Consider the following 24,758-nt stretch of genomic DNA (forward strand, 5'->3'; position numbering starts at 1 on the left):
GTTTTATAATAATGTTGTTTTCCAAAGAAAAACAATATAGTCATAAAGAAGAAAAATGCGTAGCATTATCAAACAAAAGTGAGGTTGGAACACCGAACCCAACCATGATGTATTGATTGACAAAAGATATTACCTCCTCATCGTTGATTTTCCGTAATGGAACTACTTCGACCCACCTAGTGAAATATTCAGTGATTTGAGTATATATTGTGTTGCTTTGATGAGTTTGGCATGATTTCCCCAATGACATCCAACCCACATTGTTGAAAAGGTTCTTCCACTGCTATGAGCTGGAGAGGGGCAGACAACCGATCTTTCCTTCCTGTGTGCTTCTCACAGGTGGGGCATTTCTAAGCATAATCTTGTGCATATTTCAAGAGCATGGGCAAGTAGAATCCTACTCCCATAATCTTGTGGGCAATTGTTTCACCATCATAGTGGTCCCCTATTGGTCCATCGTGTAACTCCTTCAACACTTTTTGGGCTTTGTCATATTCCAAACATCTGAGTAAAACATCGAGGTGGTGTTTTCCAAATAGGTTACCTTGAACCGTTTGATATGAAGTGGCTTTGAGCCTTATTTCCCTCTTCTGTTTTGTGGACAAGGTATAAGGTAGGGTTCCTTGCCCTAGGTATTGTTTCAAGTCAGAGTACCATGATGAGGGGTCATGGGAGCTTAGTAGTTCATTCTGATACATTTTGATCTCATGTTCCCAACCTTTTGACTCCTTGCCTCATAGGTCCGCAACCTCAGCTGTTAGTTTGCATAGATCTTGCCCTTTGACCGTGTGTGAGTGTTTGAACTCCAAATCATATTATTGGAGGGAAGTCATCTAGTTGGCTCTCCTCTCGCCTAACTCTTGTTGGATGAAGAGTGACCTCATAGCAGTGTGTGGAACCATCATTGTGAAATGGTTCTTGAGAATGCACGGTCTGAAGTGTTTCGCTTCTTTGTAGATTTCACATGCATGCTTATCTATGTCGGGGTAGTTGAGTTTTGTGCCTTGTAGTCCTGTACTCATGAAAGATATAGGATGTTCATCATTGTTTTCGGCCTTCTACGTGAGGATGACGGCTAATGACGAATCCGAGGCGAAAGAGTATAAGATGAAGTCCCTGTTGAAGTCGGGGATGAAGAGGGAAGGGGCTTCAATGATATCTCTCTTGATATGATTGAAAGCCTCCTTTTCTTCTTGGTTACACTTAAACACTAAATCTTTCTTGATCATGTTCTACAATGGCTTAACAATTTGGGAAAAATCTGAAATAAATTTGCGAAGAAAATTGATTTTACTAAGGAAAGATTACATACCTGTTTTTCCACTTGGAAGAGGGATATGTTCTATAGCTTTCATGTCGTCAATATCGACAATGATTCCATATTTGGTGATGATATGTCCAAGGATATTTTCCTCAGAAACTGTGAATATTCTCTTCTTGGGGTTAAGAGAAATCCCTTACTTCCGCCACCGTCTGAAGATCTTCTTAAGGTGGTGGAGGTGGTCAAACATCCTTTTTGAAAAGACAGTAACGTCATCGAGTAAACCACCACACTTTGGCCCATTAAACCCCTTAAAGTGATGTCCATTGCTCTTTGTAATATTCCCCCAACATTAATAAGTCTAAAAGGCATGCGATGGGATTCTAACGTTCCCCACACCGTCCTAAAGGTTGTATTTATCCGGTCTGGTTTGGATACTAGCACCGGATTATAGCGAAGAAACCATCCAGTAAGGAAAAAATTTATGAGCCCAAAAATGTTTGTAGGATCTGTTCCATGGATGGGATCAGCTAATTGTCTTTGTCTGACGCTCGGTTGAGATTCCGGAAATCGAAACACAAACGAATCTCTCCAAATTTTTTCTGTATCGAGACAAGGTTTGAAACCCATGTAGAATGTCTGACCTTAAAGATGATGTAGGCATCTAACAACTTCTTGAGCTCCTTTTGGATGAGGGTTTCTAATGTGGGATTCACTTTCCTCAACTTCTGTTGAAATAGTTTGACCCCTTCTTTCGTAGGAATGACATGTTGGATGATCGTCATATCATAATTTTGTATATCATCATATGTCCAAGAAAAAATGTTGTGGTACTTCTTGAACAAGTATATGAGACACTGTCTTTCCTCGGAGGAGAAACCCAACCCTATGTTAATGAGTTTGGTTTCAGCTTCAATCCCAAGGTTGATTTGTTTGTGTGAAAGGGTGGAAATTTGTGTCTTAGTGTTCGGCAGGCCTCGGAAACAATTTTTCAGATAAAATAATTTTCTAGCGTGATCACTCATTTAGGTATGGGGTTTCCCTTATGCGAGTCTACCTCTTCCTGCAAGGACCTTTCATGTTCTTCCTCCTCGATGGTCACATCTTTAAACACCTTTGTGTTCATCATGAACTCCAATATCTATTGGTCATCAATGAAAATGCATAAGTTAGTTACATTATCAAGGATGACCATTTTATTAACAATTTCAATTGAAAGACCATCCCTAAGGGGTGTAAATATTGTTGTTGCATTTGCCAGAGTATTAGCAATGGAATTATTGAATTTAGGAACATAAATCATATTAAAATCTTTAAAAGCACCGATCAGGTGCCATACCTCTTATTGGTAGCTCTTCAAGTGTGGTGATAAATAATGAATTGTGCTTCGTACATGTCTTGTAATTATTTCAGAGTCTTCGATCACCTTCAAATATTCAAATTTCAGATATATAGCTTTCTTGAGGCCAAGGATCAACACCTCGTACTCTGTGGTGTTGTTGGTGCATTGGAACTCCAACTTGCAGGAAATTAAAAATCTGTTCCTTTTGGGATCCATGAGGATGCAGCCCGCTCCGGCTCCATCGTGAGTCTTGGACTCATTGTAATATAGTGTCTAGATTTGATCATTAAGAATGGGCAGGTCTGGAGTGTGCAAATTTAGAGTGCAGATTTCATTTTCATTGGTCGGGGTGTGTGATGGGAGCTCTAACTGAGTACTAGGGGGAATGGTTTATAGTTTGGATTGGTAACAACTCATCATTGTCTCGAGAAAATACACCCATATCTCTTCCTGAGCAAATATGATCGGCTCATTGGAACCTTCAAGATTAGTGACTATATGTTTCATGAAAGGTTTGTTGTTAACTCTGATTTGATTGTTCTTTCCTTTATAGGGCAACCATAAGTGGGACCAGTCTGTGGAAAAGTAACCTTGGAGTTTACAGGACCAGTCCCTACTAAGGAGTAACCCATAGGCTTCTGGGATGTCAACCACAATTATGTTGATGCACTGATGCACCCGAGAATTAGAGGACAACCTGATTATTACATTATTCAATTCACTGACGACAGGGACTTGGGACCTATCTAGTTGAATGATATTCACATATGTTTTATCGAGTTGGATATTTAGCTTCTTTCATACTAACCAGGGCATAACATTGGTTGACACGCTAAAGTCGACAAGGAAATTATGCACATTGTAGTTAAATATTTTGAAGGTTAGAAGGAAAGGGGGAGTTGAACCTCTTGAGTTTGCGTTTGTGGCATTTACAATGGCTTGGAGGTCGATCACGGCTCGAGATCGGCCTGAGGAGTTAGTCTTGGCCAATAGGGAAACCTTTGAGGTTGTGGAAGAGGTATTTAAGGTTTTGGCAATCAACTTGAACTGGTTGGTTAACTTGGAAAGCTCATATAATGAGATGTTGGCTCGTGACTTCGTCATGTCCTCAATAATGATATACTCCAATACCATGGAGTAAGTGTCTTCCAAAGAGGCTTGCATGGACGAGGTGGTTTTAGTTGCATCGACCTTGGTCAAGCCTCTAGACTCAGAGGTGTTTCCTTTACCACCCGTTGAGGGATCCTTCGGTCTTTGGCCAGGCACCTCCTTAGGGGAAGGGGTGGATGGATGGATGGTGTTGTTCAGTGGAAGAATCCTCCTTAACAAAGCCCTTTTATTTTCTTGTAGGTTGGAGTCTGACACTAGCCCCTTAGTCCTGAGGAATTAATTTTTGGGAGGCTTTAGGGGATGGGTGTCTCCTAAAATGGCTTCTTGAACGGTCTGGACCTCCTCCCCATAGATGAATTCAAATGCTAGAACAACGGATGGAGTGTCATCATCAGGAAGTGTGGCTTCCTCTTCTGGATCGTTGGATTTCTCCTCACCCTCCCCATGGCTTGATCTTCCAAGAGTTGTTTCACTATGGAAGTAATGTTGTGGAGCCACAGAGGGAAGGTCTTTTCAGAATGAGAGGCCTGGTGGAAAGTACAGAAATTATCTTTTCCTGGATCTTCCACATTGTAATTTGTATTGGACCCCTGAGATGATTTATCGGGTGAATTATTGGTCTTTCGAAGGAAATGTTTGGCAGGTTTCCCTCCTTAGCAAAATTCACTAGTCTTTCTTTTCAATTCAGAAATATCATTTGTCAATCGCTTTAAATATTTGGCTAACCCTTCGAAATCAAAGGAATCTTTGTCCTTATCGACAGGCTTACTAGTCAAGGCTTAAATTTTCTTGGCATACGGTTTAATTTCATCTCATGAATCACGCTCAAGGGTGCTTATAGATAGAAAATTCGTATCTACTTCAAGAGTTGTTGCAAAGTTCTCTACTAAGGTGTGTTTAGCCTCACGTTTGATGAACACAATGATGTCTCACGGAAGGGCTCTGGTGTAATAATCAATGGTGATGGAATCATCAAGAGCCACATCCGTCGGGAACTTACTCAAGATGGTAGTGAATGGTTGATTGAAATATTTCACCTTTTAATGTACTAAGATCGATTAGGAGCATAGAAGGCGTCTTATATTCCGAAAACTTATCAATGAAGTTTTCCTGAAATTATTCCAATGTTTGAATCGAAGCTACAGGAAGCGATTGACACCAAGTAGCAGCCTTATTTTCAAAAGTGTGAGGTGTTTCTCAGGATGGCGAGGCATGTCATGGAGCTAGCCTCGGATGCCTAATGGGTATTGATCCATCTAGGCCAAAGGTTGGCGTTGATTACCCCTTGGTGGGGGAGGAAAAAGGGGGTGATTGGGATTCCCCTCTGACTTAATTTCTAAGCCTGGCCCCCCGCTAGTGTGGGGAGCATGCCTACCATTTCCCTGGGGAACTTTGAGGTGTCCTAGGTCCTAGGCGTTTCTTGCATTCCTAAAGTTCCTTAGGTTCCCAAGGAATCTAAGAAGCCACTCATTATTGTAGAAGTTAATGTGGTCCCTAAGATTATCTCCAGTCCCTTGTTCCAGGTCCCTTCAGTATTCTCTCTCAGAGGTTGGTTGTTCACAGGGGTATCTTCTAGTGGCAGTTGATTGTTTCCCTGAGTTTCTCCCCATCGTGGTTTATTGTTTCCCCCAGTGATTTTACTCCTAGGATATTCTCCTTTAGATGCTAGGAGACATTCCAACCCCTTGATTGAGAGCCTTTCAATAGCATCCGCGTAGTTATCTAGGATTATCCCAATTAACTGTGATATGGAATTAACCAAGATACCTTGATGTGTGTGATGAGGCGTGGAGGTGCGCAGGTTAGACAGGGAGTTAGTGGCAGGAATTCACTTTAAACCCATGGTGAACTGATGGTTAATAGGGCAGAAGGCCCTCAACTGATCATTTGTAATTTCAAAGAGAGGACCTTCATGTCCTTTCGGTGCATCGTAGAGTGGGGGAGGTTGGGAATCCCCAAGCTGGGGCTTCGGGAAAGGTGGACCGAAATAGGGATGATACAGTATTTTGGGGGTGGGGTGACAGGGTTGATTACTAGTTTGAAGGGAAGCTTCGGTGTGATGGTGTGTATTTGTACCTGCCATCTGGCCCTCCTTCTAGCACCAAATTTATTTACGAGCGAAAATTCTCCACCAACAGTGAGGGGTATCTCTCTGGTGTAGAATCCCAGCTAGACCCTGCACTGTTTGATTTAGGGATCTCATCTGGTATGTAGGCCTAGCTGCAATTTAGGTGAGTTAATTTTTCTTCAGATAGAGGTGGGATACCAACTCAATTGAACGAGTGAACTTCAATAAATATAAGGAAATAACTGAAAAATGTTTATACATGAATACCATGAATAGAAATATTATAAAACAATAACATAACTTTAAATAAACTGATTATTAGCAAATTTCATATAAGATCATGTCTATATAAAGAAAGTGCTCAACAACTATAAAATAGTTCATAGTAATCAAGCATCTATAAGCATAAGCGAATACACAATCAACAATAAGATGATGCCAATATCAACGAAGCAATTCACCAATATGAGCATAGAGTTAGCACGTCATATACCATCCATGTGTAGCAAAACAAGGTTCGTAGCACAAGAAAATACATGAGTATATTGTGTATCAAAGAACTCTCAGGAACATCTGGTCCATTAAGTAAATAATACCCATGGCACCACAACATAAAAGATTTGTGCAACCCAATAGTGGAACATAACAATTACTCCTTGCATATATCAAAAGAGCATAAGTTCTTTCAAAAAAATATTGTCCCAAAATAAGTCTTCAGCTAAAATTCCTTTGCAATGCGTCATGAGGGTGTATTTATAAAATGAGGGCGATATTTGGCCCACCCCTGACTCTTGGCCTTCCTTGTGACCTTTCAACTACCTTGTGACCTTTAGACTTCCTCGTTCCTCTTCACATTCCAAAATTTTCCTATCCTATCTTACTTTTCCAAAATCACAAAACAAGAAAAATCTAATATATCAACTTAACAATAGAAAGTTTGGGAATGTCCAAGTGGAGTTGCTCCATTAGGTAAGTGTGCCAAAGCTTGTATTCAGTTGCAATGGGGGTGATCTATGGTTGTTACTCATCCTTTCTATGCAGGCACTCAAGGGAATCCGGTATTAGGGTGGTCATTTTGGAGTTCACCTAATTGCCTAAGGTCACCATCTTTGTATACATTCTTACCTATCGAACCACGTAGCATGTGATATTCCCCTTTGTAATGGGTAGGTCATCTCAGAAGGTGACCTCCCTGTTTGTGTCAATGAATGCATGAACTTCCTGTGAGATGTTTTCCTGCTTTCTCACTTGCTTGACTTCTCCAATGAATGAGACTCCATGGATCTCAATCATTGATTCCAGACCACTGAAAAGATGTCTATATGAAGCCAAGACTTTGTCTACATATTTTGCTAGTTTATCCTTTCACTGGACCTTGATGTGTAGTTGGACTTCGAAATTTTGCATGGTGATCCAATCATTCTTCAAGACTACCACGATGCCCTTGGATACTTGATAGACCACTCATGTATACTATCTAGAGCAGTAACGACTTCTTTTAGCATAGTAGCCCTCTCTTTTGTATGTGTTTGTATGGCCAAGATCGGTGCTACCATGTGATGTAGTTTTGAGATTTCTTCATAGACCATCTTCGTGGCTTCACTAAGCGTCCCGGCCTCATCTTTGATTGCGGCATGTAGTTCTATTGTACTACAATGACTAAGCGGAGAGTTTCATTTCCTTCCTTTTCCCTTTTTTTGTCTTGTTCTACCCTAGCGGCCTTCTACTCTGGTGCATAAAACCTGTTTTGGAGCTTCATGATTTGTTTGCTCATCCTAGCAACATTATTCTCAGTCATGGTCACAAATGCGGTTCCAGCTGAGGCGATCATCTCAGGATTAAATGTGGGTTCAGGAATAATTTCTTTAGCTGTGGTGACTGACAGAGGTTCTACAGGGTTTCTGACATAACATTTCCTCCTCTCTTGCTCAATCGCGAGGCTAACTTGGTCAAAGGTGAGCTTGGTGATATCCAATACATCTTCTTCTTCTTCTTTGGGAATGCCTAGTTCTTATAAGAGAATATGTCCTCCGATGAGGGGAGTAAAAGGAGGAACATCTAATGGAGGTAGTTTGATGTGTTCTAAGTCTGGCTTAGTTGTTTTACTGGTTTCTCCCTGCTCCTTTTTTCCTCTTCTTCTTTCTTCCTCTGTTGTTCCTCTAACTGCTTATTCTCTTGCTCAACTTGCTCCTATTTCTTCTTGAGTTCCTTAGCTTTCCTGAGGTTTACTTCATGTTCTTTCAGCTCTTGTTCCTGCTTCTTCTTCTTTTCTTCTTCCCTGAGCCTCTTCTCCTCGTGCTCCTTTTCTTCCATTTTCTTCTTCCTTTCTTCCTCTTCCTGTCGCCTCTTCTTCTCAAGCTGGTCATGGTCACATGAATGTTGTGATTGTTTGAGCTCTTCCTCTCTTTTCCTCTTTTCCTCTTGAGCTCTTGTTTCTTCTTTCCAGGGTTGCGTTCCTTTGTTCCAACATCTCATTATCTTCCCCCTTTTTTGGGTCACTCGGGGCATCTTCTAGCTCTTTCTTCTTCTGTTTTTTGGTATAATAGTTATAGCGCTTCAGTGTTGCTCTGCTGCGAGTGAGCCTGAATAGTACCCTGATGGAGTCACTACCTAGAAATCACAGACATTGCTCTGCTGCCAGCGAGCCTGGACAGTACCCTGATAAAGTCGTTGCTTCACCTCTTAGCGCGGGAAGCCTTTTTCAGTCCTTTAGCCCTTATTAAGTCATTGATGTGCTCATTGGCACTTATTAAACTTTCCTTATTTGCACTTCTTCATGTGGCTATGTAAGCCTAGACAGACGAGGGATCCTGACTTATTTTACTTGCAAAGAGGTTGTTTCCAATTTTTTAGAGACATTGTTTTTCCAAAATATGTATATGCTCAGAATTTTTCTTCACCTTCCCCCACCTTCGAACCAATGGGTAAGCTAGAACATCACACAATTCATTCCAAGTCAGTGGCTATGATATACTGGCGCAAGATATGGGACCACAGATGACATCAAGCTCCCCACTACAGTAAGTTTCAATACTCTATTTTGGTCACAACTTAAAGTTCAGTAAAAAAGGTGATTCCAGAGAGAAATCATATGAACGAGAGTGCAGGGCCACTTCAACCTCAAGGAAACATCCAAAACTCTTTATTCAAGGCAAAACAAATTTCAAAATAGAACTATAAAAGACAAACTAATAGAAAAGAAAGATCAAAATGAAACTATAATACAAGGTGTATTAGCAGCCATAAGAGCTATTAGGTGAAGTAGAATTTGATATCTTGGCCATTCACAGGAAGGGGTTCAACCCTCCCTCCTAGATTTTGCAACTTATAGGTGCTGCTGCCAATTTTCTCTTACTTAGAAAGGACTGATCCCTAAGGCTTGGAATTTGGTGTGTTTTCCCCTATCCTCATAGACTCTATCCCACTTAAGAGCCAGGTCCCCTACACTGAATTCGCGGGTTCCTACGGATTTCTTGTCAAACCACCTCTTAATTCATTTTTGGTGAACGACAAACTTCTCCTTGGTCTTTTGTCTTTACTCTTCCAGTCTAAGGAGTGCATTGATGCGATTTTGAATGGTATGTCAAGGGGAGGCTTGTGATTCTTGCGACAATTTGAGGGTATATAGGAAGAAGTTCGGTGGTAGGATGGCTTCTTTCACATAAACCAGAAAGTAGGGGGATGTTCTGGGGGATGGTTTAGGCGTAACCTAGTTGGCCCACAAGGCATTGGTGAGGACGTTGTGCCAAATTCTCTGGTGGGATAACAAGGTATTCTTGAGGATGCAGATGAGGTTTTTATTGGTATATTTTGCTAGGTCATTCCCTTAAGAGTATTAGTTAGTTGATTCTTTTAAAACAATGTTGTTTTCCAAAGAAAAATCATATAGTTGTAAAGGCAAAAAATACGTAGCATTATCAAATGCAAGTGAGGTGGGAACACCAAACTTGGCCACAATGTATATTACCTCATCATTTTTTATTTTCTGTAATGGAACTACTTCAACCCACCTGGTGAAATAGTCAGTGGTCGTGAATATATGCTTGTGTTTATTTGATGAGTTTGGCATGATTTCCCCAATGACATCCAACCGCCATTATTGGAAAGTTTCTTCCACTGCTATGGGTTGGAGAGGGGCAGATGAACAAACTTGCCTTCCTATGTGTTTTTTACAGATGGGGCATTTTTGAGCATAAGCATGCGTGTCTTTGAAGAACGTGGGCCAGTAGAATCCTTCTCACGCTCTTGTCAGCAGTGGTGTCACCAGCATAGTGGCCCCATGTTGGTTCGTCATGCAAATCCTTCAACACCCAGTGCACTTCGTCATATTCCAAACATCTGAGTAGTACACTAAGGTGGTGTTTTCGAAATAGGTTACCTTGAACCATTTGATATGAAGCGGTTTTGAGCCTTATTGCCCTTTTCTTTTTTGCAGACAAGGTAGAAGGTAGGGTTCCTTTCCCTAGGTATTTCTTCTGGTCATATTACTATGACGAGGGGTCATGGGATATTATTAGTTCATTCTTATACATTTCAATCTCATTCTCCCAACCTTCTGACTCATCACCTCGTTGGTCTGTAGCCTCAGCGTTTAGTTTGCATAGCTTATGCCCTTTGATTATGTGTGAGGGTTTTAGCTCCAAATCATATTCCTGGAGGGAAGTCATCCAGTTGACTCTCCTATCACCTAACTCTTGTTGGATGAAGAGTGACCTGAAAGCAGGGTGCGGGACCATCACTGTGACATGGTTCTTGAGAATGTACGGTCTGAAGTGTTTCATTGATTTGTAAACCGCATATGCCTACTTATATGTCGGGGTAGTTGATTTATGTGCACTGTAGCCATGTACTCATGAAAGATATAGGACGTTCATCATTTTTTCCATCCTTTTGCGTGAGGACAGAGGCTAAGGATGAATCTGAGGCAAATGTGTATAAGATGAAGTCCCTGCTGAAGTCAGGGCTGAAGAGGGAAGGGTATTCAGCAATAGCTCTCTTGATACAATCGAAAGCCTCCTTTTCTTCTTGGTTCCATTTAAACACTAAATATTTCTTGATCATGTTCTGCAACAACTTAACAATTTCGGAAAAATTTGAAATAAATTTGCGAAGAAAATTGGTTTTACCAAGGAAAGATTGCATACCTTTTTTGCCGCTTGGAAGAGGGATCTATGTTATAGCTTTCATATGGTCAAGATCGGATATGATTATATCTTTGGTGATGATATATCCAAGGAGATTTCCGTCAGAAACTGCGAATATACTCTTCTTGGGGTTAAGAAAAATCCCATACTTCCAGCACCGTTCGAAGATCTGCTTAAGGTGGTAGAGGTGGTCGGACCTCCTTTTCGAAAAGACAGTGACATTATTGAGGTAAACCACCAAATTTTGGCCCATTAAAACCCTAAAAGTGATGTCCATTTCTCTCTGGAACGTTGGCATGACTTTAATAAGTCTAAAAGGCATGCGACAGAAGGCAAATGTTCCCCACTTCATCCTAAAGATTGTCTTTATTCGGTATGGTTCGGCTACCAGCACCTGATTGTAGCTAGAGAAACCATCCAACAAGGAAAACATTTTCAGACCTGAAACTATTTGGAGGATTTGTTCCATGGACGGGAATAGGTAATTTTCTTTGTCTGATACCCGATTAAGATTCTAGAAATCGGCACACAAATAGATCTCTCCAGACTTTTTTCCTACCGGAACAAGGTTTCAAACCCATGTAGAATGTCTGACATTAAATATGATGCTGGAATATAACAACTTATTGATCTCCTTTTGGATGTGGGGTTCTAATGTGGGATGTACTTTCCTCAACTTCTGTTGAAATCTTTTGACCCCTTCTTTCATAGGAATGACATGGTGGATGATCTGTGTATCATAAGTCTTTATATCATCACATGTCCAAGTGAAAATGTCCCAATACTTCTTGAACAAGATGATGATATATTGTCTTTCCTTGGAGGAACATCCCAACCCTATGTTAAGGAATTTGGGGTCAGCTTCAGTCCTAAGGTTGATTTGTTCGTGTGAAAGGGTGGAAATTTGCGTCTTGGTGTTTGGAAAGCTACCGAAGTGTTTTTTTATATCAAATAATTTTTCTAGCGTGACCAATCCTTTAGGTATGTGTTTCCCTTATGCGAGTCTACCTCTTCCTGAAAGGACCTTTCATGTTCTTCCTCCCTGATGGTCGTGTCTTTAAACACCTATGCATTCATCATGAACTCCAATATTTGCTAGTCATGATTGAAAATGCATAAGTTACTTACATTATCATGGACAGTCAGTTTATAAACAATTTCAACTTAAAAACCATCCCTAAGGGGTGTAAATATGGCTTTTCCAAAGTATCACCAGCAACATTTTTTAATCTAGGAACAGAAATAATATTGAAAGATTTAAAAGCACCAATTAGGCACCATACCTCTTGTTGGTAGCTCTTAGGGTGTGGTGATAAACAATGAATTGTGTTTCATATCTGTCTTGTAATGATTTCAGAGTCGTTGATCACCTTAAAACATTCAAATTTCAGATCTATAGCTTTCTTGAGGCCGAGGATCAACACCTCATACTCTGCGGTGTTGTTAAAGCATTGGAACTCCAACCTGTAGGAAATTAAAAAAGAATTCCTTTTGGTATCCATGAGGATGCAGCCTGCTCTGGCTCCACCGTGAGTCTTGGACCCATCATAATACAGTGTCCATATTTGATTATTAAGAACGGGCAGGTCTGGAGTGCACATATTTAGAGTGCATATTTCATTTTCATTGGTTGAGGTGTGTGATGGGAGCTCTAGCAAAGTACCAGGGGGAATGGTTGATGGTTCGGATTGGCAACAACTCATCATTATCTCGTGGAAACACACCCCTAGTTATTCTTGAGTGAAGTTGATTGGCTCATTGGAGCCTTCGAGATCAGTGACGTATGTTTCATGAAAATTTCACTGTTAACTCTGATTTGGTTGTTCTTTCCTTTATAGGGAAACCACAAGTGGGACAGTCTGTGAAAAGTAACCTTGGAGTTTACTTTACCAGTCCCTACTAAGGATTAACCCATAGGCTTTTGGGATGTCAACCACAATTATTTCTATGCACTGATGCACGTGAGAATCGAAGGACATGCTAACTATTATTTTATTCAATTCACCAATGGCAGGGACTTGGGACCTATCAAGTTGAATGATATATGCACACTAACTAGGGCATAACATTGGTTGATGCACTAGAGTCGACGAGGAAATTATGCACATTGTAGTTGAATTTTTAGAAGGTTAGAAGGAACGGGGGAGTTGAACCTCTCAATTTTTCATTTGTGGCATTTATAATGGCTTGGAGGTCGATCATAGCCCAAGATCAGACTGAAGATTTAGTCTTGGCCATCAGGGAACCTACGAGGCTGCAACAAAGGTGATGAAGGTTTTGGGAATCAACTCGCGCTGGCTAGATAACTTGGCAAGCTCATATAACCAGTTGTTGGCTCGCATCTTCTTCATGTCCTCAATAATATTATAGTCCAATTCCATGGAGGAAGTGTCTTCCAGAGAGGCTTACAGGGAGGAGGTGGTTTTAGTTGCACCAGCCTTGGTCAAACTTCTAAACGCAAAGGTGTTTCCTTTACCACCCACCAAGGGATCATTCAGGCTTTGGCCGAGCACCTCCCTAGGGAAAGGGGTAGATGGATGGCTGGTGTTGTTAGGTGGAAGGATCCTCCTTAACATATCCCTTTTCTTTTCTTCTAGGGTGGAGTTTGACACTGGCCCCTTACTCCTGAAGTTGTAATTTTTGGGAGGCTTCAAGGGAGGGGTGTCTCCTACAATGGCTTCTTGAATGATCTGAACCTCCTCCTGGGGGATTACATTGAATTCTAGAACAATGGATGGAGCGTCATCATTGGGAGGCGTCTATTCCTCTTCTGGCTTGTTTTATTCCTCCTTACCCTCCCCCATGGCTTAATATTCGAAGAACTATGTCACTATGGCACTCCTGTTATGGAGCCACTGAGGGCAGGTCTTTTCGGAATTAGGGACCTGGTCGAAAGTGTAGAAATTTTCTTTTCCTAGCTCTTCCACATTGAAATTTGTATTGGACCACTCAGACAATTTAGTGGGTGGATTATTGGTATTTCGAAAGAAAGGTTTGATGGGTTTCCCTCCTAAGAAGGATTCACTAGTCTTTCTTTTCAACTCAAAAACCTCATTCGCAAATTTCTTTAAAGATTTGGCTAACCCTTTTAAATCAAAGGAATCCTTGTCCTTATCGACAGGCTTACTCATCAAGGATTGAGTTTTCTTGGCAGATTGTTTAGTTTCATCTTGTGAATCATGCTCAAGGGCACCTATAGACAACAAATCCTTCTCTACTTCAAGATTTGTTGCAAAGTTCTCTGACAAGATGGGTTTAGCCTCACATTTGACGAACATAGTGATGTCTCATGAAAGGGCTCTAGTGTAATAATCAATGGTGATGGAATCATCAAGAGCCACATCCATCGGGAACTTATTCAAGATGGTAGTGAATCGTTGATTGAAATATTTAACATTTTCTTTCTTATGGCATTATAATGTACTAAGCTCGTTCAAGAGCATAGAAGGTATCTTATCTTCCAAAAACTTATCAAGGAAGGTTTTCCAGAATTCTTCCCATGTTCGAATCGAAGCTACAGGAAACGATTGATACCAGGTAGTAGCCTTATTTTTGAAAGTGTTAGGGAAAAGGCAGCAAGCCACATCATCATGTTTCACTCTCATAATTTATAAGTCTAGGTAGAAATTGTTGATGTGATCGTTAGCTAATGTCCCCTTCTTGGGGTTGAATTTTGGGAGATGTTTCTCGGGATTGTGAGGCATGTTGTGGATTTGCCCTCGGATGCCTAATGGGGATTAAGTCATCCAGGCCAAAGGTTGACATTGATTTCCCCTTGGTGGGGGAGGAAAAAAAGGGGCATTTGGGATTCCCCTCTGACTCACTTTCCATGCTTGACCCCCCACTAGTGTGGGGAGGGAGCTTTCCATTTACACGAGGAACTCTAATGTGTTCTACGTCCCAGGCGTTTCTTTCATTCCTGAAGTTCCTCAAGTTTCCCATGGAATCTAAGAAGTCACTCATTTCTGTAGAAGTTATTGTGGTTCCTGAGATTATCTCATGTCCCTTATCCCATGGGCCCTTTAGTATTCTCTCTCAGAGGTTGGTTATTCACAGGGGTATCTTCTAGGGGCATTTGATTGTTCCCCTGAGTTTCTCCCCATCGTGGTTGATTGTTTCCCTAGTGATTTAACTCCTAGGAGCTTCTCCTTCAGGGGTTGGGGGACTTTTCGACCCCTCGATTGAGACCCTTTCAACCGTGTCTATGTAGTCATCAAGTGCTAACTCAATTAACTGTGATATGGAATTAACTAAGATGCCTTGACTCATGTGATAAGGTGTGGAGGTGCACGGGTTAGTGATCTGAAAATGGGGCTCTTAGGCTTCTTGTCTAACTTACAAGAACCTCTCCCACTTCCAAAGCTTTAAAATTTTCCCAAGTTTTAATGATCAACTAATGCGGAATTAAGAAATTCTTGAAAATATGGGTGTATGCTTGTATTTTTTTCAACTGATTATTTATTTTAAAATCTGTTGTTTGTGCTGATATGGGAAGGTACTTAAACTGATATATAAATGCATATAACAATAGTTTAAGCATTAGTAAAAACAAACACCTAAGACAACCATATAATATGGAGTTCACCCTGATATCTTGGGCTACATCTCCTTGAGCTCTAATCAACTCGATTGTTCTCTCTGGGATTATGGCAAAAGTTCTTTTACAAGTTCCACACTCAACTCCAATATTTCACATAGGAACACTGGGCTCAGAACACCATCTTATCCCTTGGCTCTTGGAGCTCTTTAGCTTTCTAGCTCTGGCTCTTAGCTCTTGGAGCTCTTCAGCTTTCTAGCTCTAGATCTTGGCTCTGGCTCTGGCTCTTTCTCTGGCTCTTGGCTCTGACTCTAGCTCTGGCTCTTTGGCGCGGGTTCTGGTTCTGGCTCTCAGCTCTTACTTCTATCACTCACTCTGGCTGTGGCTCACGACTCTCTGTTCTGGCTTCTCTAAGCTCTTTCTCTCGGCCTTTGCATGCCTCTGTGAGTCACTCGACCTCCAAGAAACTTCAACAAAAATATTTTGCTGTGAATTGAGCTCTCTGGCTTTTCACTCGACCTCCGAGTGACTCCAAAGACTCTCTGTGCATTCAAATTTTTCTCATTGTTCGCTCTCCTCTCTTCTTCTGTCCCCCCTGCCCCATCTCTGTCAGTCTATGGCTTTAAGCCATCTGCTTCCTGACTATTCGTTTCTGCTTTCAGCTCTCTCGTTCCCTACCTCTCTCCATTTGAATCCCTTCTTTTGGCTGTTATAGTCACTGCATCACACCTCACAGGGAAATAGCCACCTATTCCGTAAAGAATAAGTGTCAGGTTCACCAGAAGCACTCGATCGTTTGAAACGGCCGTTATTTCCATTTATTCCAAGAATGCCCACAAAACACGAATCTCTGCCAACTCATCGTCCATGTCGGACTTCAAATCTTTATGCGTCGTAGCTTATTTCTTCCTCAGGTCCGGTCATCCATCGGGTGCAATATCCACCATTAGATCTGGGGCCTCTAGATCCTACGGTTATCGCTCTTATCGGGCGGTTGACTTGCTCGAATGTTAGCCCGCGATGAGAGCGGTTTTCTCTCTAATCCTCCAGACATGCGTCATTCAATGTATGGAATCACTGGGTCATCTGACAAACCCGCTTACCGCTCGAAACACTTCTGATATTCCACTTATTTTGGGGCGCAGGACCTGCCTTCTGTTTTAGCGCTTTTCCCACGGTTTTCCAGTTCCCCTTGTGACCGAGCGCTTGTGGCTTTACCTTCTCGAGGGCTTTTTCTCCATTTCTGGGTTTGAGCTTCCCAACTGCCAATTTTGTGCCATGCACAGCCTCCATGGGCCATCGGTCAAGCGCTTTGACTAAAGGTCCTTGTTGCTTCGTGCTGGCTGCAAATCACCATTATTCAGAGGTTATTTCTGATAAGCTCGATATCCACAAGACTTTAAACTTCGATATAAGTTTTTACAGAGTTCTGGTAGCTTTAAGAGAGTTTAAGGATCCAATTCGAATCACGCCTTCCCACTAAAAGAACTTTTGGTCCACCAAAAAATTGATATATAAATCTGAGCAGTAAATGAGAGTAACAACACCCTCTTCTTTTAGCCTCCCTACTCTTCCCCTTACATAGTTCTTCTGAACCACACTCTCTGACCACGTCCCTTCTTGGATGGGTTGGTCGTCTTCGGAAGAACTGTTTTCCTCCTTGACTTCATGCAAAACTTCTGCTATGAATTTTACAGAAGGTAGTTTGAACTTCTTTGCCTTGATCCTTGATCCAAGGTGGATCAAACAAATGTGAAGTACATCTGCTCCACAAAACTTTCATTTGTACCTGTTTGAAAAGCTGCCAACAACAACTGTTAACAACAATAGGCATACAGACAATAACTGCATGGGATAACTCCTGCTTCAACAAAGAAACATATTTCACATCTTGTGAACCCTTCCTTGTCTTATATCTGCATACAAATGATTGACTAGATAACAAGCCAATAAAACATGCCTTTACAACAAATGACCCTTCAAGTCAAGCATGTAGGAAAAAGACCTTTAGGATTCTTTTCCAAAAGATGAAACACTTCATCATTATCTCCATTTTGGAGACCAAGTTAACTTCTCCCAAGCCAACATTACATGCATCTCATGCTCATGCATGCATTCCATCTATCGACTTTCGCTTAAGTACACTGTACTTTCGAAGCTGAATTGAACATATTGTTGCAACAATAAAGTGAGTTTCCTACTCAACTTCTTTCTATTTACCATTTTGGTAAGATCCTGCAACTTGCATTTATACTACAAACAAATGCAAACAAATGCATCACTAGACATGCAGCCTTAATTGGATAAGAATTCTAACCATTTCTTACCAATCCATTTCAAAGGTCCCTCCTTTGTTTGCAGATCAGCATCAATATGTGAATCATCCTGAAACACATCAATCATGGAATCTTTATTTCCATCCCTGCCACTTGCTTTTTCCACCTTCTACTTCAACTTTGGTGGAAGCAGTGCTGGATTCAAAGTCCAACACCTTTCAGCAAGATGCCCTTGTCTATGGCAGTAAGTGCAAACCATGTGCATCCTTTTGACAGCATGATTTGCCTTGTCCTGTGGACCTTTGGCTGCTTGTTTCTTTTCCTTCAAAAGTTTCCTGTATGTGGCCATCATCTTCCAACATCTAGAAACATAATGGTTATCCAAACTGTTAGCGCTTGAGATTTCACCCTAGGCTGAGGAAGGTAAACCTTCAAGGCTACATCAAACCATTTCACCTCGTAGCTAGCCCTACGAGGTATGAGAAGGCTCTCTCGGGTCAGATTCGATAGATCTTTCAATATGATTAGGCTGACCAATTAAGAATAAGGATTTTAGGCTAGTAAATTGATAGGGGGTTTGGATTTAATGATTTTTGGGGTTTTTTAATGGAATGACGGGGCTTTTCTGGGCTACATGGGCAAAATCACAGCTTCAAACAGAAAAATATAATGACTACACAGGTTATCAACTGAGGCAAGGTAGGCATGCAATTTAACACCAAATCTGGTTTCAAATGGGATGGCAAGACTGGTGAGGAGCTAAGGAGGGCAGACAATAACTCTGAATCCTCCTTAAACAGTAGAAAACATCGAATGCGAACAAACTTATAGGAGGAGCATATAATACTATGAATTCCTACCTAATCACTTCATTTGTTCAGCTTGAAAGGGTCATGAAATGAAATGGAACATAACTGATTACATATGAGACAAAGGGAAAAACTTATGCTAAATCAACATACCACATGAATCTCAACAAACAGAGCTGTGAAATTCCATTAAATTCTCTGTCATAAAACTGTACAATAAAAAGCTCTCTGCTTCTTCAGCAGCTCCCAGCGCTCAGAAAAAACTCTCCCTCCTTCCCTCTCTTTTTTTATTACAAAATTATTATTTTATAAACTATTCTAAAACAAAACAACAGATCAACCCACAATCTGGGCGCTGTTTGAAACTGAAATTACAAAAAAAAAATTCAAAAATAGAAAAGCCTTCTATTCTAAAACCATGTCCCTAAAAATCCTCTGATTGACTAATAAAAATATAAATGTTGGAGCGCAGATCTTTCTGAGGTCTTGAAATAGGAAATTGGTTCCTATTTTTCTGTTTATGATTGACATTCTGTGGCGTAAATGAGGGCCGGATCTAGTGCCTTGGCGTGGTTCCCTGTTTTACATTTGTCATTTAACCGCACCCCATCCATGTATTCCAAAACAAGAACTTAGTCTGCTGACCGGATGACTTCAGGAATAAGTACATCAACATAATTAGCAACGGAACTATCACTCTGCCTGCTTCGATAATTAAGGTTCCTGGCAACCTTTCGTGTATTTTTAGCTTCTGTGTTGAAGTCGAGTTCTTTGGGTGCTTCATTACACCATTCATCAATCACTGGACTAAAATCATATTGTGGTTCTGCCCAGGCTATCCATTCAACAATTGTCCTAGCATTCTTCAAATCCTGAAGAATGACATCCTTGATGCCCTTATGATGAACCTTTACAACCACATCCCGTCCATCCTTCAAATGACTTCGATGAACTTGGGCTATCGAAGCTGTGGCAAGAGGTGTTTCATCAAAATCCATAAATATTTCACTTTTGGGCTTTCCCAACTCTTTCTCTATGGTCTGGTAAACCTCTGATAATGGACGAGGTGAAAGAGAGTCATGTAACTGCTTGAGCAGCTGTATATAAACATCAGGAAGAACATCTGCACGGGTAGAGAGATACTGGCCTAATTTCACCCATAATCCTTCTAATTCAATCATGGCACTAAGAAGGCGATTAGCATTCCGTTCATGAGCTCTCTCCCATAGATCATCCCGTTTATCCACAGTAATCCATTCGTCCTTCTTCTGGATTGTCTTGTAATCCAAATATATTGTCAAGGCAACTGTAAATATTTTCAAACGCCTTCTGAAGTTGCTTCCCTGTCCCATTGACAAGAAGGGGATATGCACTTGCTTCCCTTTCCTTTGACTAGTTCCATCCAGTAGAATCCTCATTTAAAGGACAAAATATATAACAATGGAGATGACTCCCACTCCAAAGACTATCTGTAACCTCCCCAAATAAAGGAATGATATAATATTAAATGCATTAACCTCATGGCAATTGTTCTCTTCTCACTTTACCGTGTAAATAACAAACAACTCTCGTCCATCTAAACATGAATGTGGTTTCTCCTTTCAATGGGCTTCAGGCTATCTGGCAGAGCATCTTATCACAATAATGGAAATCAACCCCTGGATGGAACAACGCTTGAAGAATGCCGAGAAGAAAAACAAATATGGGATTATTAAGTTAAAGCAACCATGTAGAGATATTGCTGCTTTACTTTGATGCCACCGCCACCATCAAACTTATCTACAATATATAGATACTCTGTTTCTCCATTTTGTAGATGATCAATTACAGGGAAACCATTATGACTATTGCTCTGTAGCATTGCAACTACATCTCCAACCTTAACGACACGTGGAAAATATGCAACCTTTTGATTTACACAAGCTTCTTTGGCAATCATATTGCGCATATACTGTTTTGGCCTCGATTCGAGCAATGGGATACCTCTCAGCCGAGCTTGCTCTTCATAAAATCCTCCATTAAAAACATCACCAACAGCCTTAGATATGAGAAGAACTAGCATAATCAGGGGCAAAAGCTGCAGATTGTTTGTGATTTTGACCATAATGACACAAAAAGACACGGTCATTCTCATGGATCCTCCAAGAAAAGACGCAGCTCCAGAGACACTTATTGCTGTCCTGACCTTTGAAAACATTGTGCTTAATGCAAATGCCATAGTAATCAGAGATAATGTGAAAGAATAAACAAGTAGAAAAGTCACTTTTGTATCTGATACAGCAAAGATTCCAGTGACTTTGGCCATCAAAACCAAGATCAGAGAGGTGAAAGCACCCATTGCCTTGACTGAACCTGCATGATAATCTGCTAAACAATGACCCCTTGCATTTCATCTTTCGCTGTTTCACCATCTGCTCTATTCATAAAAGCAACAAAACCACAGTTCCGTTGCCTCCTTCGCTCTTCTTCTGTTCTTGGCCACATTAATTGGGTTTTTATCCCTCATTTCGTTGCCAGGCAAATTTAATATCCTCTTTTGGAGATATTGGCTCCATCAATGACCCTGCCTCTTCATGTTTTCTGGATTTAGCTTCGCCATCAATAAACACTTCCCTTTTGAACCTACCATGACAGATCAATTACATAAATTTAAACAATACATTAATGATTTCTTCTTCAAAACAGGGTTTTGAAGAAGAATCAATCTCTGACAAGAGACGGAGTCTAACATCGGCTCCATTTGGGATGGCAGCTACCGCTTCGTGGAGGTGCCAAGAACCGCAGAACTTTGGAAGAGCAGACCGTGCCTCCACCATTGGGCAATGGAGTCATCATCAACAAATCAACACAGCTGAAGACTTATTTTCACACTGAAACTGAACTCAAACAAACTAAAAGCCAACTGAAACAAGACGCTGCCCTTATGGCTGCTTATTTATGTACAAAATCTACTCTAATCTGCTGTACAAACAATAGATCAGGTAATGCTAAAATGCCAAATTAACCACACAAGTAAACCTGAAATTGAAGCCGTTTGAGAATGCTGCCACGAAGTCACAGACGCAATTGCTGGCAGCCCTTCATGTGAGTACTGAGCTTGGTCACGGAAAAGACAGCCTGATCTGTCAATCAAACTGAAAAATATGTCCATATATGCCGCAATAGGATCACGGACACCGGACTCTGCTGGCTGCCCCAACTCTGCAACACATGCTTCCAGCTGCACATTGTCAATGTATACCTCTATAGGCAAGTCTGTTGTTGCTTGTTTCGAAGGAAGAAGGATTTCCAAGAACTTTTTAGGGTCTTGGAAATCATAAGACTGGATCTGCTCATCTAAAGCTTGAATCTCCTTTTCAAGTTTTTCAACAGTTAACTCACAGGTAGCAACTTTAGTTTCAGGAGAGAACTCCGGAGATTTCAAACTTTGAAAGAAGTCACTGAAAAATTCTTCATTAATTTCAATATCCACTAACAATTCTCTAACGCCATCCAGAGTTTCACAAAATGCAGGGTCTGCCACATACCCTACCATTGCATGAACATATCAACAGGCACTGGAATGTCTGGATCGAGTTGGAGTCGCCAGGTGAATGGTTCAGCCTACATAAGTGTCTGACTGCTGTCCACCATCAGCATCAGATCTGAACTTGATACATGTACTGGGGTAAAATACAATCGAAGTGCTATGTTCACAAATCCCACGGAGATAGACTGAAGCAGCGTTTATCTACTTGCGCTGATGTAAAACAAGAGCGTTTTCGAAGGCTTCTGGCGTAACTTCAGGCTCCGTCTAAGACTTATGAAACAAACACATCAACCCACAAACAAGTTTGTTCTTCCCCAGTATGGTCGCCAATATGTTAGCGCTTGAGATTTCACCCTAGGCTGAGGAAGGTAAACCTTCAAGGCTACATCAAACCATTTCACCTCGTAGCTAGCCCTACGAGGTATGAGAAGGCTCTCTCGGGTCAGATTCGATAGATCTTTCAATATGATTAGGCTGACCAATTAAGAATAAGGATTTTAGGCTAGTAAATTGATAGGGGGTTTGGATTTAATGATTTTTGGGGTTTTTTAATGGAATGACGGGGCTTTTCTGGGCTACATGGGCAAAATCACAGCTTCAAACAGAAAAATATAATGACTACACAGGTTATCAACTGAGGCAAGGTAGGCATGCAATTTAACACCAAATCTGGTTTCAAATGGGATGGCAAGACTGGTGAGGAGCTAAGGAGGGCAGACAATAACTCTGAATCCTCCTTAAACAGTAGAAAACATCGAATGCGAAAAAACTTATAGGAGGAGCATATAATACTATGAATTCCTACCTAATCACTTCATTTGTTCAGCTTGAAAGGGTCATGAAATGAAATGGAACATAATTGATTACATATGAGACAAAGGGAAAAACTTATGCTAAATCAACATACCACATGAATCTCAGCAAACAGAGCTGTGAAATTCCATTAAATTCTCTGTCATAAAACTGTACAATAAAAAGCTCTCTGCTTCTCCAGCAGCTCCCAGCGCTCAGAAAAAACTCTCCCTCCTTCCCTCTCTTTTTTTATTACAAAATTATTATTTTATAAACTATTCTAAAACAAAACAACAGATCAACCCACAATCTGGGCGCTGTTTGAAACTGAAATTACAAAAAAAAAATTCAAAAATAGAAAAGCCTTCTATTCTAAAACCATGTCCCTAAAAATCCTCTGATTGACTAATAAAAATATAAATGCTGGAGCGCAGATCTTTCTGAGGTCTTGAAATAGGAAATTGGTTCCTATTTTTCTGTTTATGATTGACATTCTGTGGCGTAAATGAGGGCCGGATCTAGTGCCTTGGCGTGGTTCCCTGTTTTACATTTGTCATTTAACCGCACCCCATCCATGTATTCCAAAACAAGAACTTTTTCTGCTGACCGGATGACTTCAGGAATAAGTACATCAACATAATTAGCAACGGAACTATCACTCTGCCTGCTTCGATAATTAAGGTTCCTGGCAACCTTTCGTGTATTTTCAGCTTCTGTGTTGAAGTCGAGTTCTTTGGGTGCTTCATTACACCATTCATCAATCACTGGACTAAAATCATATTGTGGTTCTGCCCAGGCTATCCATTCAACAATTGTCCTAGCATTCTTCAAATCCTGAAGAATGACATCCTTGATGCCCTTATGCTGAACCTTTACAACCACATCCCGTCCATCCTTCAAACGACTTCGATGAACTTGGGCTATCGAAGCTGTGGCAAGAGGTGTTTCATCAAAATCCGTAAATATTTCACTTTTGGGCTTTCCCAACTCTTTCTCTATGGTCTGGTAAACCTCTGATAATGGACGAGGTGAAAGAGAGTCCTGTAACTGCTTGAGCAGCTGTATATAAACATCGGGAAGAACATCTGCACAGGTAGAGAGATACTGGCCTAATTTCACCCATAATCCTTCTAATTCAATCATGGCACTAAGAAGGCGATTAGCATTCCGTTCATGAGCTCTCTCCCATAGATCATCCCGTTTATCCACAGTAATCCATTCGTCCTTCTTCTGGATTGTCTTGTAATCCAAATATATTGTCAAGGCAACTGTAAATATTTTCAAACGCCTTCTGAAGTTGCTTCCCTATCCCATTGACAAGAAGGGGATATGCACTTGCTTCCCTTTCCTTTGACTAGTTCCATCCAGTAGAATCCTCGTTTAAAGGACAAAATATATAACAATGGAGATGACTCCCACTCCAAAGACTATCTGTAACCTCCCCAAATAAAGGAATGATATAATATTAAATGCATTAACCTCATGGCAATTGTTCTCTTCTCACTTTACCGTGTAAATAACAAACATCGCTCGTCCATCTAAACATGAATGTGGTTTCTCCTTTCAATGGGCTTCAGGCTATCTGGCAGAGCATCTTATCACAATAATGGAAATCAACCCCTGGATGGAACAACGCTTGAAGAATGCCGAGAAGAAAAACGAATATGGGATTATTAAGTTAAAGCAACCATGTAGAGATATTGCTGCTTTACTCTGATGCCACCGCCACCATCAAACTTATCTACAATATATAGATACTCTGTTTCTCCATTTTGTAGATTATCAATTACAGGGAAACCATTATGACTATTGCTCTGTAGCATTGCAACTACATCTCCAACCTTAACGACACGTGGAAAATATTCAACCTTTTGATTTACAGAAGCTTAT

The 24,758-nt window shown here is 40.8% G+C and overlaps 1 protein-coding gene across 1 annotated transcript; it reads right to left on the reverse strand.

Moving 5' to 3' along the window:
• Window positions 1-19,179: 19,179 nt before the first annotated feature.
• On the reverse strand, window positions 19,180-19,899 carry LOC149156944 (uncharacterized). Its single transcript, XM_089444920.1, has one exon. It carries the CDS (start codon window positions 19,897-19,899, stop codon window positions 19,180-19,182), a length of 720 nt encoding a protein of 239 aa, XP_089301046.1.
• Window positions 19,900-24,758: the final 4,859 nt, after the last annotated feature.

The sequence above is a fragment of the Pinus tabuliformis genome, chromosome 9, assembly GCF_031772625.1.
Source record: "Pinus tabuliformis cultivar Carrire ecotype Pingquan chromosome 9, CPIR1, whole genome shotgun sequence".
Taxonomy (NCBI): domain Eukaryota; kingdom Viridiplantae; phylum Streptophyta; class Pinopsida; order Pinales; family Pinaceae; genus Pinus; species Pinus tabuliformis.